Raw genomic sequence first — 17,834 nt, forward strand, 5'->3', positions numbered from 1 at the left:
AGTGAACTCCTTTTCTCCTTCCTTTACTTTTCTTCAGTGGAATATCAAATTCCAACTCTAGGTTTGAATTTATAGCAAGAGTGAGAAAAAAAGCAAGCATGTTTTCTTTACTAGTATTTTTCCTCAGTTAAGACATATTTCTAATAGCGATGGATACAATAGGACCAAAGCAAGTTTAAGCATCACTACTAATCTGTGGATGAATTTTCTAAATTAAAAAAGTAATCTGACATATCAAATATATATATATCTATATGAGTATGTGTAATGTATTAAAATTAATGCTTCCTAAATTGAGAAGTTTTTGTGGAGTCATACCAGTTTTTATGAAAAATATATCAAGAAACATTATCAGCCCTGAGATGAAATTTCTGGCAAAAACAACAGGCATTTTGCTTGTAGAATAGAAAGTTGATTATCTCAATCACCTGAGATATGTGTTTGAAGTACGAAGTGTACAATTTTATCTTAAGTGGGTATCCTAACAAGCTTGGGGTTTTGATTAGGTTTTGGGGGTTTTTGTGTGATCCTGCTTTATTTTTGTATTGAAAAAAACACGAAAATATGTTAGTTTTCTCTGGGTCAGGACAGGTCAAAAATAAGAGTCGTAAACAGTTTGGTGTTGTTTTTTTTTCCCGTTTTTTTTGACATTTGCTTAGTATTTAGTAGTTGACCTATTTACTAGAAAGGTGAAATTGGCTTTGAGAAACAGACAAGGAGGTAAAATTATTTAAGCATAAGCATATCTTTGGTATTACTTTTACTGTTTTATGTATAGGAGCTACTTTTAATTAAAATAAAAACAGCAGTAATAGTCTCCTCTACATTGTATTTGGAATCAACACTGTGAACCCTCTCTTTGTGGGTTAGTGAAATATTTAGGAATTAAAATGAGAGGAAGAATTGCATTCTGTTTCTCTCACTGACCTTGCATATATATTTATTTCGTACTTGCAAATACAGAATAAAATAAAAATATTAATAATTTCATTTCATTTCTAGATACATTAAAGTCCTGTTGATTCACTAAAAAATTTTTAAAAGTCTGTACTTTCATCTTGAAGTATCACATTTGAGGAAAATGTTAGATACTTTAACATCTTCCTGTACACTTAGTATGTTTGAGGGCCTTGCAATCTTAAATATTTTAAATACTTTTAGAGGATAAAAAATATTGATTATACTGCAGCTCCAGTAAGTATCATGTATTCAAAGCATTATTTTCTCTCTCTGACATTAAAATAGAAAGCTGAGACTGTTTTGTTTTGTTTTTTGTTTTTTTGTTTTGTTTTGTTTTGTTTTGTTTTGTTTTGATAAGCCAGAGTAATATTTAGGAAAGATTTTGAGAAAAGAGAGATGGGCCTTGTTTTGCAGCCACTTCAGCTTTTTGATATTTAAACCTGTTCTTTCTACAACAGACATTTACAACTTCTGATACAAAATAAAAATTTAACTTGAATTCATCCAACAAATTTTCATCCTTGGTATTAAATTTTGTCTAAAATGAGAGATTTTTTTGTACGCTACAAGTGCTTTGATTTGTTAATTATATTTTTGTTTAAAGAGCTCTTGGGTATCACATAGCAGTCCCTTCTTGGCTCATATGTGGCCTATGAATTCTCTCCAAATCCACAAAGAGACTGAGTTATACATCTAATGGAAACTCAAATATTAGGGCATATTATGAAGGAAGAAGTATTTTTTCCTTTACTTTCAACGTTATATGTTTGTTTGCTGAAGCACAAATTATTCTGGGGATGAGTCTTCCATAATTCTGTTTAGAACTAAAAAGTTAGAGATGTCTTTATAAATTATACTATCAAGAAATATGCTTGGTTTCTTTTAGTTTTTATTTATTGACTGACATGCCACTAGTGTTTCTCCATACTTAATATTGGACTGATACCAGTATATGAAAATATCCAGTGTTTAGCTCTCAGGAGCAATGAAGTTCTGAACTACAGCATAAATGTGCATTTTAACTTAGAGCTTTTAGTTTATTGCTAAAGCACCTGTAAGTAATTTTGATGTGTAAATTATTAACTTACTGTGCTACTAGAGTAAGTGTGTGGTACTAAAGTATCTGTGAGTAATTTTATACCCTCTTAGTGAGCATATATTTAACAAGTTTCTGAAAACTTGTAGCAGTTCCTGGTTAATAAATATATGCTAGATCAATGTAATCTTCAGTAATCTGGCTTTTACTGTGTTGGTGTTGTGATCTAACTGCAGCAATCTCATCCATAGATGTCCACAGAGTTCTTATTTGTTAACACTACATAACGCTATCAGTCAAATAGTCCAATAAGCTCTTTTCTTCCTGGCTTTGTAGTTTGCCTCACCTCGCAGTGGTATCTTTTGAATATGCCACCAGTCTGTGCTTAGCTAGCGTGTGGGTGAGTGAAGTATAATACATTCTTGTTTTATGTAAAATGAAATCTGTATTATGCAATTAAAGGTTCTTCTGCTTTTTTTTTCTTGCCTGCTTTCCTTCATTAAAGAACAAATTTTGGTTGTATATGCGTATGATAATTTTTGTTTTCCTCCTAATCATATCTTGTTTTACAAAGCTGAGTTTGAAAATGGTAAATACTGATTCAAAACCGATATTTTTGAGTGATCCTAATCCTAAGTACAATTTCAAATGTTGATTGAGCCACAAAAATCTTAGTAGTAGAAATAAAATCAGATTTTAAATCAATTAATGTGTAATATTGAATTTTATTGCACTTGGCTTTGTTTTATATTTATTCATTTTTTTAAGTTCCTTTTTTGAATAGACAAACAAATCAGATTTGTGGGAGACATACTGTACTGCTTGAAATGAATTATTACATCTTGTAAATATGAAAATGCATTATCTTTAAAAAGATGAATATTCTCTGCAGAGGGATTAGGATATAATTGGGTTTAAACATTAGTACCTTTCTGAATCACAGCTTTGGTTTGATATCAAGAGATGCTAAAGCAGAGACGTGGCGGAGAACAATTAGGGGAGCTTTATGCTCTTAGTTTGTTTCTTTCTTCAAGTTTTGTTACGCTACTTCAATTATGAATCTCCAGTGCTAGTTGTAGCATTACAAGAATGGAAGAGCTGACATAGGCCTGAATATGCAAGTTGCATCAGACTAGCCTAGCTAAACAAGCAACACACATGCAAAAGCTGGTTGAGAGAGGACTGAACTATGGAACAACATAGGAAAAAACTTCCTGCAGTGGCTGATAAAGATTATGATTTGAATCCCTAGTGGTGTATGATACTTAAAATCTGCAGATGAATTCTATAGAATATGGTCAGTTCAATTTTTTTTCCCTCCTTTGCAACTGGAAAGCTTTGCACAGTTGCCAGGAGTTGATTCAGTATATGTGAAGCAGTTGCTGTCTCTTGGATGAAATGCATTTGTTGGCCTCCATCACTGTCAGAGCAAAATTAATTAACTTAGGCTACTGCCATTGCCATTTACCATTTACCACATTGCAGTTGACAGGTTATCTTCCTCTCCTGCTGTCATGCGAACACAGCCTTCAACACAAAATAATACCTCTTTAAAAGGAAAAAAAATTGTTTCTCTAATAGTCAAGGTTTCTACTTTGTGTTTTTTCCATCTTTGAATAAAATAGTGAATGTACTTTATTGCACTTAAAATGTAGTAGAGCTCGGACTGTTTGCCAACATCCTTCATCAGTTCTGACAAAATCAGCAACTGTTATCTCTATCCCTTTGTTGAAAAGAATTGAATTGTAGATACTGATGGAACAAAGCTATTTACAACACTATAGCAGAATAGGTTTCAGAAGATATGTTTGAAACTTACATTCTCGTCCTGCTGTCTGTGTAAAAAAATGCAGGCGTTCTGAGCTGCCTTTGAAACATATTGTTGATACTGACCTTACTGTGAGAAATTATTGGTTACACTTCCATAACATCAGCTAACGTATATGTAAACTGTTCATACTTCATTATTAGATTGTAGTTGCCAACTTAATCTCAAGTATTTTTGTCACATACTCTTGCATGTATATAACTTAGAAATTAAGGGGGATGCTGACTTCATTGTGAAGGCAGTTGTAGAGGAGGCTGTGTGCTGGGTCCAAAATTCTGCATCATCATTTCAGTTTTGATGATAAGCCTTATGCAAGAGAGTCCAAATTTTTTTTTGTTTGGATTAATAGGCAGTGATGTGGTAGACTATTTCCAGTGAGACTGCTGACCATTTTGCTACACCTTGTTTTGTTTTCATCAGTTTCTCAACTGTTTTGCAGGTATCGGAATGGAATTGCTTGCTCAAATAGTTTGGCAGTTTGACTTATTGAAACTCTTCCGTCTTATGATTATATTAATAAACAATGCAATTATTTTAATATTAAGAGCTTCTAAGTTGTTCTCAATAATGTAACATTTGATTTCATTTCTTCTAGTTGTGGCTACGACCATCTTGAAGATTTTGTGATGAGAATGTCTCATGACATTGCTGCTTAAAAATAAGTTTATATCTCTGCTGCCTCTTGAGAAGGGACAAGAAGAAAAGCTATTATTCAAGGTCACAAACAGAACAGCAAGAACCAAAACTCACCACCACCTTTGGACTGTGAATATAATCTACTGCCTTGGCAGAAATGCTAATCAGGGGTTATTTGGTTATTTCTCTTCTATTGAATACTGTCTTCTATTTTGTGTTAAAGGTTATTTTTTTAAAGGAGAGAAAAGACTTTATCATAGGAAAGAATTGCCTGCTACTGTATCTCTATACAGGTTTTACTGAGTGTTTTCTAAAGTTGAAATAAATGATTTGTTTTTCTATTTATTTTTTTTATTTTTGATTGAATTGTGCAATACATTTTGGATGGATAGCAATTGAGGTGATTTTTCTGATGAACTAGACACTCTTGTTGACTATTTTCTCCTGATTTGATCTTGATTGTTTGCTAGAAAGTCACTTCTATATGCTTTTGCCTACAATAAATCCAAATTGCAGTACCTCGTTTGTTTACTCCTAGCTTTTGTACTTATATTTTCTAAAGAAAAGGTGTGTTCCTGTAAATTGTAAATAGTTACTACATAACTTTAACTGTATCATACACTGATCTGTGACTGTTGACAGCACGAACATGAATAGAGCTGAGATGAAATAAAGTTTATTTACTGTATAATTTTGGAACAACCTTGGTATGATTTTTCTTTTAAAGGACACACCAGTTTTGTTCATACTCCTGTTGGAGACATTGTTAACTGAGATATTTCCAGGCTGAAATCACTCTCATGAGAACAACTATTCAAGTACATTAAACTGTTAGTCAGTGGAGACATTGAAGTTTCCAAGGGGTCACAACCTGCAAAACAGATATATGGTGCGCTGAAAAGCTAGCACAAGAATGTAGCAAATAGAGAAGCTTGATTTGTAAAAGTTCTGATCACAGAATTACAGTCTGGTTTGGGTTTGAAGGGACCTTAAAGGTCATCTAGTTGCCATGGGCAGGGATAGGTTTCACTGCACCAGGTTGCTCAGAGCCCTCTCCAGCCTGGTTTAGGAATGGGGCATTTACAACTTTTCTGGGCAACCTGTTCCAGTGTCTCACCATGCCCACAATAAAGAGTTTCTTCCTAACAGCTAATCTAAATTTCTCCTCTTTCAGTTTAGAATCAATCCCCTTTGTCCTGTCACTATCTGCCTGTGTAAAACTGTGTTCTCAAAGGCTGCAATGAGGTCGTCTGGCAACCTTTATTTCTCCAGATGAACAACCCCAACTCTCTCAGAACTCTCTCAGCCTGCCTTCATAGCAGAGCTGCTCCAGCCCACTGAGCATCTTTGTGGCCTCCTCTGGACCCACTCCAAGAGATTCATGTTTTTTCTTGTGCTGAGGACCCCAGACCTGGGCACAGCACTGCAGGTGGGGTCTCATGAGAGAGTAGAAGGGGACAATCACCTACCTTGACCTGTTGCAAATCCTCTTTTGCTACAGCCTAGGATAACATTGGCCTTCTGGGCTGTGAGTGCACATTGCCAGGTCATGACCAGCTTTTCATTCACCAGCACCTCCAAATTGTTCTCCAGAGGACTGTTCTCAATGATTTCTTCTCCCAGTGTTCTGGACTCATTGAAGTTGCTCCTGACTAACGTTGTAGGACTTTGCACTTGGACTTGTTAAATCTCATGAGGTTTTTATGGGCGCACTTTTCAGATTTGTCCAGGTGCCCCTGCATGGCATCCCTTCCTTGTGCCAACTGCACCACTCAGCTTTATCAACTGTTGCGCTGTGTCCGTCCAGCCATTTCCTTGTCCACTGAACAGTCCACCCTTTAAACCTGTGTCTTTCCAATCTGGAGATAAGGATACGAGAGACTATGTCAAAGGCTTTACAGATGTCTAGATAGATGACATTGGTTGGTCTTTGCAGTCATTCCATCAGAGAAGTCCACCATGATGGAAAATGATGTATTTTTGTTCTTTTAAATGATTCCTGTCTGATGTTTTTGGCATGTAAGTTGTGATCCTCTGAAGTGATACACAAGTATGCATAAATTTAACCTTTAGCTACTATGATACTTACGTTATCAATAACTAACACCTATCATGTATGTTAGTTTGCCAAGATAGTTCAGGGTGATCAGTCCTCCATGAATATAATTTTTAACAAGTATTTGAGGGGCAGCAGTCTGCAACATATGAATGAAGCATGGTCCCCAGTTGTGGCATAACCAGAAACATTTATTAAAAGTGTATATAGCTTTTAAAATATTTTCACTATCAGGTTAGAATAGTGTGAGCCTGGATAGCCAATAGTGTATCTGTTCATATGTCTGCTAACCAATGGTAAACATGATCAAGTTCCTAACGGTAACATCAGCCTTTTTTCCCTGAAACAAGTACTTGTGTAACAATTTCTTCTGCAAACCTTCTGCTACTTACATTTTAGGAACTTTGTTACATCTCTCCTGCCTTGACTGAATTGCATTCTTTGTTCTCTTATTACAAGTTATCTTTGTTTCATTATTCCACAGCAGTCTAAGTTCCTCGCCTCTGAACATAAGGGATAGGATTTTTATTTTTTTAGTTGTTATTTAAGGTTTAAAGGGACATGGGTTGATTCTATAATTAAGTACCAAGAGTTGCATCTTTATTTCCCACTGCCTCGTGTCTGACAAAACTTGAAGTTTTATGCTTATTTATCATTACTAGCTTCTGGGAGGTTTAGGGGAAAGGGGTTAAACTTTGTCCTTTTATCAAACATCAAATGCATCAAATTTGTTTTAAAGATCAATATTCTTTGTAAGTGTTTCCAATGTAAGTCCTTCTCTCTCCTTCTGTTGTGTAGCAGAAAGGCATCCTTCAGGCTGTGAGAGCAGCAACCTCAACTGGACTTGACATGAGTATGTTTGGCTCTGAAAAAGCCTGTTCCTCTCATAGTTGGCTGAGGATTTGTGGGATTTTGCAATTGCTATCATTACAGCAGTGTAAAACATAGATTTGCGTTTCAGTTTTCTGTGTAAGCTGTATGTTGTCTTAGGCTTTGGGAACTTCACTGCAGTCGTCTATTACTTTGACAGCAAGTATTACTGTGCTCTCCTACAGTTCTCTTGTCCTCACAGATAAGTTATTTTTCACATTTTCTGGTTTTGTTATTTTCCCTTTCCATGAAAGAAACTAGTTATGAACTGTACTTTGTCAAGTGTGACCTAAGTGCAGTGGAACAAACTGACATAGCCATACAACATTGCATGGACTAAATAATATTTTCCCTTAAGCAACCTTAATAAAGAATTCAAAGGGGATTATAGAGTCATTGTTTTTTTAAAAACTGAAATCAGGTAACCACTACCCAAATTCACATTTTGAAAAAGTTAAATGTTTGGGGTGTTTTTTCACACATATATATATTTCTTTAGGCTGAAGTTTTAACTGCTTCTAGATTTTCTTAAATGATAATATGTAAATAAGACATTGCTTTGGATAAAGGTGAATGCATGAAAGTGGGTGCTTTGTTTTAAGTAATGTTTTTTTCTTCTTGTTGGAGTGTCAAATGGTGCTAGTAGTGCCAATCAAAGATTGGGCTGCCTTTCTAGCAAAGGTTAGAGGATGTTAAATTCATTCAGATATGACTGTTAGAAGATGCATCTGCAAGAGAATGTGTTTGGATCATCTCATATTGAACCATGCCTTAGTCTTATGTGCAATATATATGATATTTGTAATTTTATGAACTTATATACTATTACCGCACCTGAGTGGGCGCGGCTGGTGAGAGAGAGATGGTGAATCTTGTTTCTTGAATCAGAAGGCTTGATTTATTAAGATATTATATATAATACATTATTACTATACTAATAGAATATAGAGAGAGGTTGCAGAGCAGCTAGGCTAGGCTAAGAATAGAAAAGAAGGAATCTATAACAAAGTTGTGGCCAAGGACTCAGTCCCCTAGCTTGCACTGGTGATTGGCCCTTAATTATAAACATAGAAAATGAGCCAATCAAGGTGTCCCTGTTGCATTCCACAGCAGCTGATAATAATTGTTTACCTTGTCTTCTGAAGCCTCTGGCCTCCAGAAGACGCAGAAATCCGAAAGAAAGGATTTCTGTGGAGAAATGTCTGCGACATTATACATGTGCCAGAAAATATGTAGATCTGTTTATAGAGATACGAGTTAAAATGGTTATCAAGCATCCTCTAGTGTTCTAAGGATTAAACACTGTTAATTTAGATTAAAAATACCAGGGATTTTATTCATGTATTATTTCACTGCCTAGGCTGATATTTATTGGCAACATACTATTTCAAACTTTTTTATAAACATTTTCTATAAATCCATCCAACTTCTAGTTCTGCCATTCATAGTACCTCTTTCTGTGATCTGTACTAAAATTTATTTATTCTCCCATGTGGTATGTGGCTCTTTCCCCTGAAGTGAGTATTTCAGCCTCTGTAAACTGGAATGAATACTGAGAAGTTTGGTTTGGTTTGATTTTTGTAATTGAAACTTTTGCATAAATCCTGTTGTCCTTCTATGTGTGCTACGGAAGATTTTTTTTTTCCCTCTGTAGGGTTTGTTAAATTAAGAAACTTATTTTTCATTTGCTGTTTCAAGAAAAAACAGGTCTTTTGTGAAGTCATTACAGCTTTGTTATGGCCATCAATATGAGCAGAAGCCTAGCAGCCTCTCAACTATGTGGGGAATATCCAGACCAAGCAATGGTGTAGCTGTTCATAGATGCTGGTTCTCAACAGCACTACCAGTGTGGGATTTTCCAACTCTCTTTGGTTGTGTATATTCATTACATGGAAAATTAGAAACGATAGAACAGAAGTAATGGTTGTGTATGTTCATTATATGGAAAATTAGAAGTGATAGAACAGAAGTAAGCAGTAAGTTGCATGTTCTTCTACATTGTGTCTATCCATGCTCTAGCAGTTGCTACCTTTTATTTTCTTTCTCAGGCTTTCATTTACACTGATTCTAGTCTTCCTCTGTTAACACTGAGTTAGTTTCCTGTATGCACTAGAGTAATTTCAAAGGCACATTGATTGACTTAAAGGAAGTACATCCCTGGAGATTTCTTTTGTTGTAGAACAGTGGCAGCCATTATTTCCTGCAGTTGCCACATGACATATCAGAGAAGAAATATTTAAGCTTATGGTAATTACATATTATTTTATGGCTGTGCTAGCACATCATGGAACAGCAATGGATGGTAATGGAGCTAAGTGTAGTGCAGGAATCTGCTGTGACATATGGCTTACATCTCTTGGTTGCAACTTTCAGAGCAGTCCAGGTTACCTGATGGCCATTAGGCAAATATTAGCTGTTTTCTAATTAGTTTAAAGTCACTTTGATTTAGCAGGTGACTTTTCAAAATGGAGATGAAGGCCTGTGTGGCTGTGGGGGCTGACCATGTCCCTCACTCGTGTGTGGAGAACATCCTGGGTGTTGCTGCCAAACCAGGTCTGCATGCCTGTGGCTGAGACACCTTTGCCTGATTGCGTCAGGACAGCTTGCATGTCCAGCATTTCTGTAAGTGTTTAACTTTGCTTAAAGGAAAAGGAATGAACAGCAGAGTGTATAGTCAGTTACATGGCCCTTTTAGAACAGTAGATAAATAAGAGGGGAAAGAAAAGAAAAGAAAACAGAGAGAGGGTGAGGGGAAAAGTTAGGGTCTTCCTTTATGGTAAGGAAAGTTGTAATTAGGCTGAGCTTCTACCTGCTACTTCCCTGAAATTTGTTTTCACATTAAAGGAAACTGTCCTGACCTTGAAGCCCTGCAGTGAGTGTTATCTGCATGTTATTTAAAGCACACCACACTTCAGCCCCTGGATTCCAGTGTTGTTACTTAATTAAATCTGATCCAACCAAATATTCAGTACAGGAAGTGTCTAGCTGCAGTGGGTCTAGTGCTAGCTAAGCGTCGGTCCATTTACTTGAGCATATTTACTCATTTTCTTGCTGTGGGATAAGCATTTGGAGAAGGAGGGCAAAACAGGCACAAACTTTAAAGAGTATAAGGAAAAAACTTTATTAACAGAATTGAAAGAAAAAAATAAGAAAAATCAGAATAAAACCTTCAGAAAACTTTTCCTCTCCCCCCACCTTCTTTTCTTTCCCACTGAAAATGTAAGAAGACAAAAATCAGGACTTTCAGTCAGTTTGTCACTTCTAGAATAGTCTTTCTTCAGTCTCCTTAGGGAGAAGAGTTCCTCTTGTTATGCTATAAAGACTTTTCCACAAGAAACAGGTCTCTCGTGGCTTCCATGTTATAGCTAATCAGCTGCCCAGGAAAGATAAATGTGCTCACAGCATGAAAAGTCCTTGCCATACCTTGCAGATATCTCACAGCTGCTTTCATGAGCCATGTCAGCTTACTGGGGTGCTATTTTAAGGATGAGCTGTTCTAGCATAAAGTAAAAGTTCTCTTCATCCATCTCTGGGAACAGAGGGTTTTCTATTACTATCACTGGGGCAAGGTTTCCCATCTCTCTATGCTCAAATTTCTCATTGAATGAAAATCACTTCCATATCTGCTCACTTTAGCACTGGTGCCTCTGTTCATGGCAGTGGTTAAAACACTACATCCCCTGAATGCATTTTCATAAGTTACAAGGAAACAAGAGTTTGATGTATCATAGTCCACCACCATGGTTCACAAGAGAATTTCAGCCCAAGACTGAGGCATCTCCTCAGTTCTGCCCCTCCCATCTAGAATCTGACTTCTTCTTTACTGACCTCAGGGTTCATGTTTTCTCTACATGTCTTCACCCTTTCCTTTTCCTGACTGAGGAGAAAGTTAGTGTTCGTGGGTTCATTTGTTCTCAAGCTTTATCAATTAAAACAATATAGAGTTTTGAAAATGTTTAAAGGCTGATTTTGTCCAGGCTCCGCAATTGAGGAATCACTGTGTCTCTTGCTGCTGTTCATGTGGTCTCTGCTGGCACTGCACAGACCGCGCTGACTGCCGGCACCACCCCTGTGCCTTTCTTTCGTGCAAGGTGCCGGAACGAAAGGAAAAAAACGCTGCATGTCCTTTTGTCCTTCTGTCTGCAGCCCAGCTGGCTAAAAGTGGCTAAGCATACCAAGCCCGTTGTGAGTCATGCTGAGACAGCCGCTGCCGCACGGTGCCGCCGCAGTTGCACTGATTTCAGCCACATGGCCACACCCAGACCGGGGTGGCGGTGGCCACTCCCAGCCCCAAACCCGCTTTGCTTCGGGGGTGCCCTCAGTGCTGAGCGTCGCGCTACTCCCGGTGCGGGTCCCAGAATAAACAAAATTCATTTGGGAGACTTGCAGAAATAGCCGCAGCCGTGTGGCACTGCCTTGGCCACACGGATCCCGGCCGTGGGGCCGCTCCTGGCGCGATCCTGGCCACACAGTTGCCTGTGGTGCTGGGATAGTGCCGGTGGCATGGCCTGGCAGTGGCAGAAATCCCAACCGAGCTGCGTGCCAACCTGGATGGGCAGGGCCAGGGCAGCCTAGCACCGCCATGCACACCCGGCCCAGTCCAGCCTGTTCAAAAGCCAGAAGCCAGGAGTTTTCCCAGGCTTCCTACTTTTTAAAATGTGCTTTTCTACAGGAGTGTGCTTAACTCCTTCAAGTGGTCCAACCAGGCCTCAATGCCCAAATTTAGCCAGCTGACTGGCCCTTCAAAACCAGCCAGTTCACTAGCTCCAGCAGGTCCCCACAGGGAAACACCTTTGCCCCCGCCTCCCCACAGCTGAAAACCAGACTTTCATTAAACCACAACATTAGCTAAATTAAATGTGAATTCTTTTTTTTTCCCCTCTCAGCTTCAGCACATTCAGAACATAATGATTCTCAGGATAGTAAACTGTTTGATGTGAAGAACAGTTTCTGTGTATTTTAGTTTCTGCTAGGGTGGGACCTCATTTCTAGAATGAACTGGTAGAAATGTTGCTAGATAGATACCGGATGAGCAGGAGAGATCCTGGTTGTGTATTCTCTTCCTCAAGATGCAAGTATTCACATGCTACTTGAAAATAGTAGGGAATTTGAGCTGATCTTAGAGTACACTCCTTGTTCAACCAGTGAGTAAATACGAAACTGCCATGCTAGTCCCCGGGAATCTGGGCGTGCCTTTATATATAGTTGTACCTATCCTACATCTGCTGGGGTTTTAATGTTGTCGTTTTTAAATGTGACTTGCTCAGTATGATAATAGAGGGAAGAAGGTACCCATGACAATGGCCAGCATGAATTAGGACTTACAAGGAGATGCAGTGGCTTTGTAGTGTGTTGCTCATGGCCACACATAGGACCTGCTAGGTTTAGGCTTTTAAGCATATGCAGTATAGGCTGCACTTTCTTAGTTCTTTGTAGTGATATGAATACTTCTTTAAAAAAAAAAAAGGTTTTGTAATTAGAGAGAGCCTTGAGAGCCTTTTTGCTTGGAGAGCTATGCTTTGATGTCACACCTGGCTGGGTGCATGTGGACACCTCAGTAAAGTAACAGGGCAAGCCAGAAGTTTGGGCAGAGCAGTTTCCTCTAGGCAAGAGCACTGCAGGTTGGAGAGCTGCTGGGCAACAGTCACAGACACAGCCAGCCTTTCATTGTACAGGTAATCTCCTCAGTTCCTCTTTTATGTTCAATTATTTGTTAAACATTTTATTTCAGTTGTCTTCATTGACCCTTTCCAGAGCTTGTGCATCAGTATTTCCTTGGAAATAAGTTTTTAAGGGAGAAGATGAAGAATGACTTTCAATGAGCTGCTAGACAGCACAGATATCCTGTTTGTTTTATATAAAATGGGGAGATTGAACATAAGAGGCAAATGCATGAAATCAACAGCTTATTTTTAAGTTGAGAATAAGAGTGTGACTTTAGGGAAGCTGTAATTAATGTTTTTTTAGATAAACTCTAATACGGACTAAAACTAGAAGTCAAGTATATTTGTAGACATCATCAGGATCCTGATGGTTTTCAGAAAGCCTTTTGTGGCAGTGGTAGTGGCATACTGTAGTTAGGGAATCAAATAAATGCAGTATATCTTATATGTGACTGCTGCTATGAAATAGTTGTCAGCGTAGTTTGTTTAATGTATTTCACTGAGATGTGTGGGCTGATTTATCATATGTCAGGGAAGGCAGGGCAATTAATATCTCAACTGATTTTATGTGCTTTGCGACCAGCCCAACCAGGCTGGTCACAGTTTTGTTTGTGATATTGCTGAGGACAGAAGCATGGCTTGCTTTCACCTGGGACATGCAGGTCTCTAGGCACTCAGAAGGAGGCCAGGGAACCATAATGTACTCTTAATTTTTTCCAGAGGTTCTGCTTTTCTCTGAAAGTTGAGTTATGACTGAGCTTAGACTTTTTGTTTTTGATGGAGGAGACTATACAAAAAAAAGTCTCACAGTTGGGGCACAACAGTTGCTGTCTTCATTTTGGAAAACATCCCAATATGTTTTCCATCTTTTCAAAACATCCCAAGATGTTTTCCATCTTACTAGTACCACCTGGTTGGTCTAAGAGTGTGTGACTTTGTTTTAATAGAGTGATGGTATAGCAACTTGCTAGAAATCAGAGAGTGTACCATGGAACTGTCACATTGACCTCCAAATTTGTCATATTTTCTTGCTAATCTGTGTGATGGCAGGGTTGTTACTGTTGAATTTGTCCCAGAATCTCTCTTATAGCTGGGCCAGTCACTGAAGTATATGAATAATGTTGCTCATAAACAAGAGAGCTTGCTATGTTATCACATCTGCTGTGCTTCTCTCTTTACATTATTTATAGTGACTATCACTCTGGGGAATGCAAATTCCTTGTCTTAAATCCACTGATTTAAATGTAATTGTACTTGCCAAAAATTCTGTCCTGGTGGACAGCAGGGGGGTTTGAGGGGTTCATTTTGTTTGGCTTTTTTTTTTTTTTCCTTTTTTACTGTTTATTTTTTCTAAAATCACTGGCATCACACAATATCCTTCTTGCTAACTAGATGCCCAGATTCAGTGTTTTCCACATTATTAAACTGGATAACTATGCTGCTTCTGGCATAGCTCAGGCCAATAACAAGTCCTATGGAGTTCTACAGTGTCCCACAGTTTATTTTTCTGAACTCTCTGTAGGTGCAATATACACCAAATTAAGCCATAGCATAGCAGAGAATTTACAAACAATTGGATTGCAGAAGGGTTATTTGGTTAAAGCTCAAGCTTTAGGTTCACACACATAACTTCAAAAATTGTCTTCTCTGTGTAGAGAGTAGGTTTGGATCTCTCAAAGATTAAAATAGATTATTGCTTGTATGAACTTTTCATACAAGGAGTGTATGATAGTTAACATGTGGAACAATAAACATTGAATAGCTGAACAATGGATAGCAGATGTGCCAAGAATGCCAAACAAGATATTTGAAAGCTGTGTAAAGTGGAGCTTTCAACAAGTGGCCAAAGTTTGTGTGACCACTAGGATCTCAGCCTAATACATTTAAAAATTGAGGCTAAGTCAGAAAGAAGAGATACCCATTCAATGGCTATATCAGTGAGATTTAATATCGTATAGAAAAATTATGAATCACAGAATACATCATGGGGCAAGTATTCCATTACTTTCTCATGTCTAGGACATGTTTCCCACTTTTGGTTTTAGTTCTGATGTAGCCACATGAGAAAAATGAGACAAAATCCACTTGTATTTGGTTTAAAAATTTTAAATAGTCCGGCTTCATTAAAGCTTCTGGGAGCTATTCCCTGACTTTCTGTGGGTTAGATCCAGACTGAACCACTGTCACTGGAGGTTCACTAAGAGATGAAAATCAAAGGAAGCAGGCTGAATATCTATCTATATCTATCTATATCTATCTATCTATCTATCTATCTATCTATCTATCTATCTATCTATCTATCTATCTATCTATCTAATTATATACCTCATATCTTTGTCTTAAGCTGCAATTTTATAGAAAGGTAAGACACAAATTTAAAGGCATGTAAATTGGTATAATTTTTGCCAAGTGAATTCCACATAGATTTAAAACTCTAATAATGAAAACAATAATTCTTGTTTTATAATAATTTATTTGTTTTTTAGGTCTCATCATTGGTTAGTCCTTCAAGGTTGAAATCAGTTGGATTTTTTCATGAGAGGTGATGCTTCCAGAATCTCATGATTTATTGTCTTCACTGCAACATTGCAGCATGTTGGTTCTCCTTAGGAAATTGCCCTGTTCTCCTCTAGAAGAAAGGGGAAGAGCTGTTGGTGGTTTGCAACTCATCTACTGAGCGAGGCTAGGATTCAGCTACTTACAAAAACTGTAATAACAGTCCTTTGTGCCTCTGTCTCTCAGGTATGCAAATTCTTGACAGCCTGAGGTTGCTGTAGAAAGTGCAGTTTTTGTGGCAGGTCTATTCCCCTCCTGATCTGGGACAGAAAACAACAACTATAGGAAGAGTTGATTTACCATTTCTCTTTGATGTATTTCTCTCATTGGCCCAGCACTTTTCTCAGAAGTTCCACAGTTAGCAGTAAAGAGGTAGTCTTCTACAAAAAAATCTCTCTTGTAAAAAGTCACAATTTCAGCATTCAGCTCCATTACTTATAATCCCCATGAAGTTATTAAAAATATTATAGAGAGGAGCTATAACATGGAACAATGTCTTTTGAAAGCAGGCAATATATTTTTCTCCAAATTGCTTAATTGATTCAACAGCCTCACCTAGTCTGAGGTTAAAATTCAGCCATGGGTTCTCACCATGGTCAAGAAACATTAAGTTAGATGAGACTGAAACACTGCTATCAAGCAAGTCCAATTAAGAGCACATCAACTTTCTTAAGTATCAAGGATTTCCATGAATTATGTTTTAGGGGTATCATATATATGGTAGCATTCCAATGATTGTTTAGGAGGTACTAGAAACTAGTTTTGGTGTAGAGTGGTTAGTATTTCTGGAGTTTCTGTGTAGTCATAAATAAGAGAGAGGTTTTATCTCTGGACCTTTCTTAAAAGCCCAGCTTTGGGTGCTCTGAATTGTCCACCAATGGAGCTTCACTTTTCCTTAACCATGGCTCAAGTACCTTGATAACCTGTCCCCTTTCTTACAGTGGTCCTGTGAGCATCTCTCAATGGACCTGAAGGAAACAAAATTTCTTCATCATTTTGCTTAAGAGAGGTCTCATGGAGCTGGTTTGGCAAGTTTAGGAGTAACTACCTGAGACTTATTGCATGTGATTTTGGAATGTGTTGATACATGGCTTATTTTTGGATTTACACATTTTTATCCACTGGTCTTTCTTATAAGTTGTATATAACGAAATAAATTAGAAGAAGATTTGGTTATAGCATATTGTCAAATTACAGTGTATCTCCTGTTGTTATGGTGATAAAAGCTGTGATAAAATGCTAAAAGAATTTAAAATATCCATCAATCCCTGAGCTGTGTTAATGAGGTTAAAATTGAGTAACTGAGCATGATCTCACTAAAATAAAATTGCATAGTCACAATTCTACTAGTGAGACCAATGCTAGTGAACAGAAAAGAAGCCTGTGTTTGACTTGCAAAGTGTCTGTGCACATTTTTAAATATATACTATATGAATATGCACAGCAAAACTGTATTTCTGACCATATGCTGGCTGTCAGAGAATGAGAGATGCAAACTATGATGACTGCTTGCTGTTAGCAGTATGGAAGGTAGTCTGAATCCCTGTTCATTGCAGTTGAGATGGAAGTGATGACACAAAACTCCATGTTCATGTGACAATAGCTGACTTTTATTGAGAGCTGTTTGCCTTAATACAGCTTTGAAAGTCTACACATTTTTTTTCTGATTGGCAAAATTAGTTGCCGCCCAGCTAACTGGCCAATGTCCCCATCAGCCTAGACCTGCTGCCCAACAGCCCAGACCAGTCAAGTGATATAATTAAGGTACTTATATAATTACTTGCATTTCAGTTATAAAATTATAATTGGGATTAATTAAAACTGTAAGGCCTCCAGGCCAGCCGTTAGGCACTACTACCCTTTTTGTTTTTAAATACAAAGGCAGTGTCTGTCATCTTCTGCAGGGCCCTTGCCGACAGGGTGACAAACACAGCACAATGTACAGAACAATCATGATGATATAATCTGGGAGCCATCAGGAACAGCTTCACAGGGTGGTATGCCGCAAACTCTTCACAACCATAACCCAATAATAACAAACACCTAACTTTCTTAGAAAACTGTTAAACCTTAAAAACTACTATGGGTAGCACTTTACAAACACTTGCTTATGAAATTTTAAACCTTAGAAACTATTATGAGTATCACTTTACAAACACATAAATTATTTTCAATTTGTTAAACCTTAAAAACAGTTATGAATAACACTTTGCTTGTTTGTTTCCATTG

At 37.6% G+C, this 17,834-nt stretch overlaps 1 protein-coding gene across 1 annotated transcript in view; it reads left to right on the top strand.

Annotated features, from left to right (window-relative positions):
• GOLGA4 (golgin A4) overlaps positions 1-5,151 on the top strand; it is a 72,945-nt gene extending 67,794 nt beyond the window's left edge. The window contains 2 exon segments of the mRNA XM_063158686.1: positions 2,333-2,396; positions 4,420-5,151. Coding sequence (XP_063014756.1) covers positions 2,333-2,362 — 30 coding nt within the window. The 3' untranslated portion in view covers positions 2,363-2,396; positions 4,420-5,151.
• Positions 5,152-17,834: the final 12,683 nt, after the last annotated feature.

This window comes from Melospiza melodia, chromosome 1, assembly GCF_035770615.1.
Source record: "Melospiza melodia melodia isolate bMelMel2 chromosome 1, bMelMel2.pri, whole genome shotgun sequence".
Lineage (NCBI taxonomy): Eukaryota > Metazoa > Chordata > Aves > Passeriformes > Passerellidae > Melospiza > Melospiza melodia.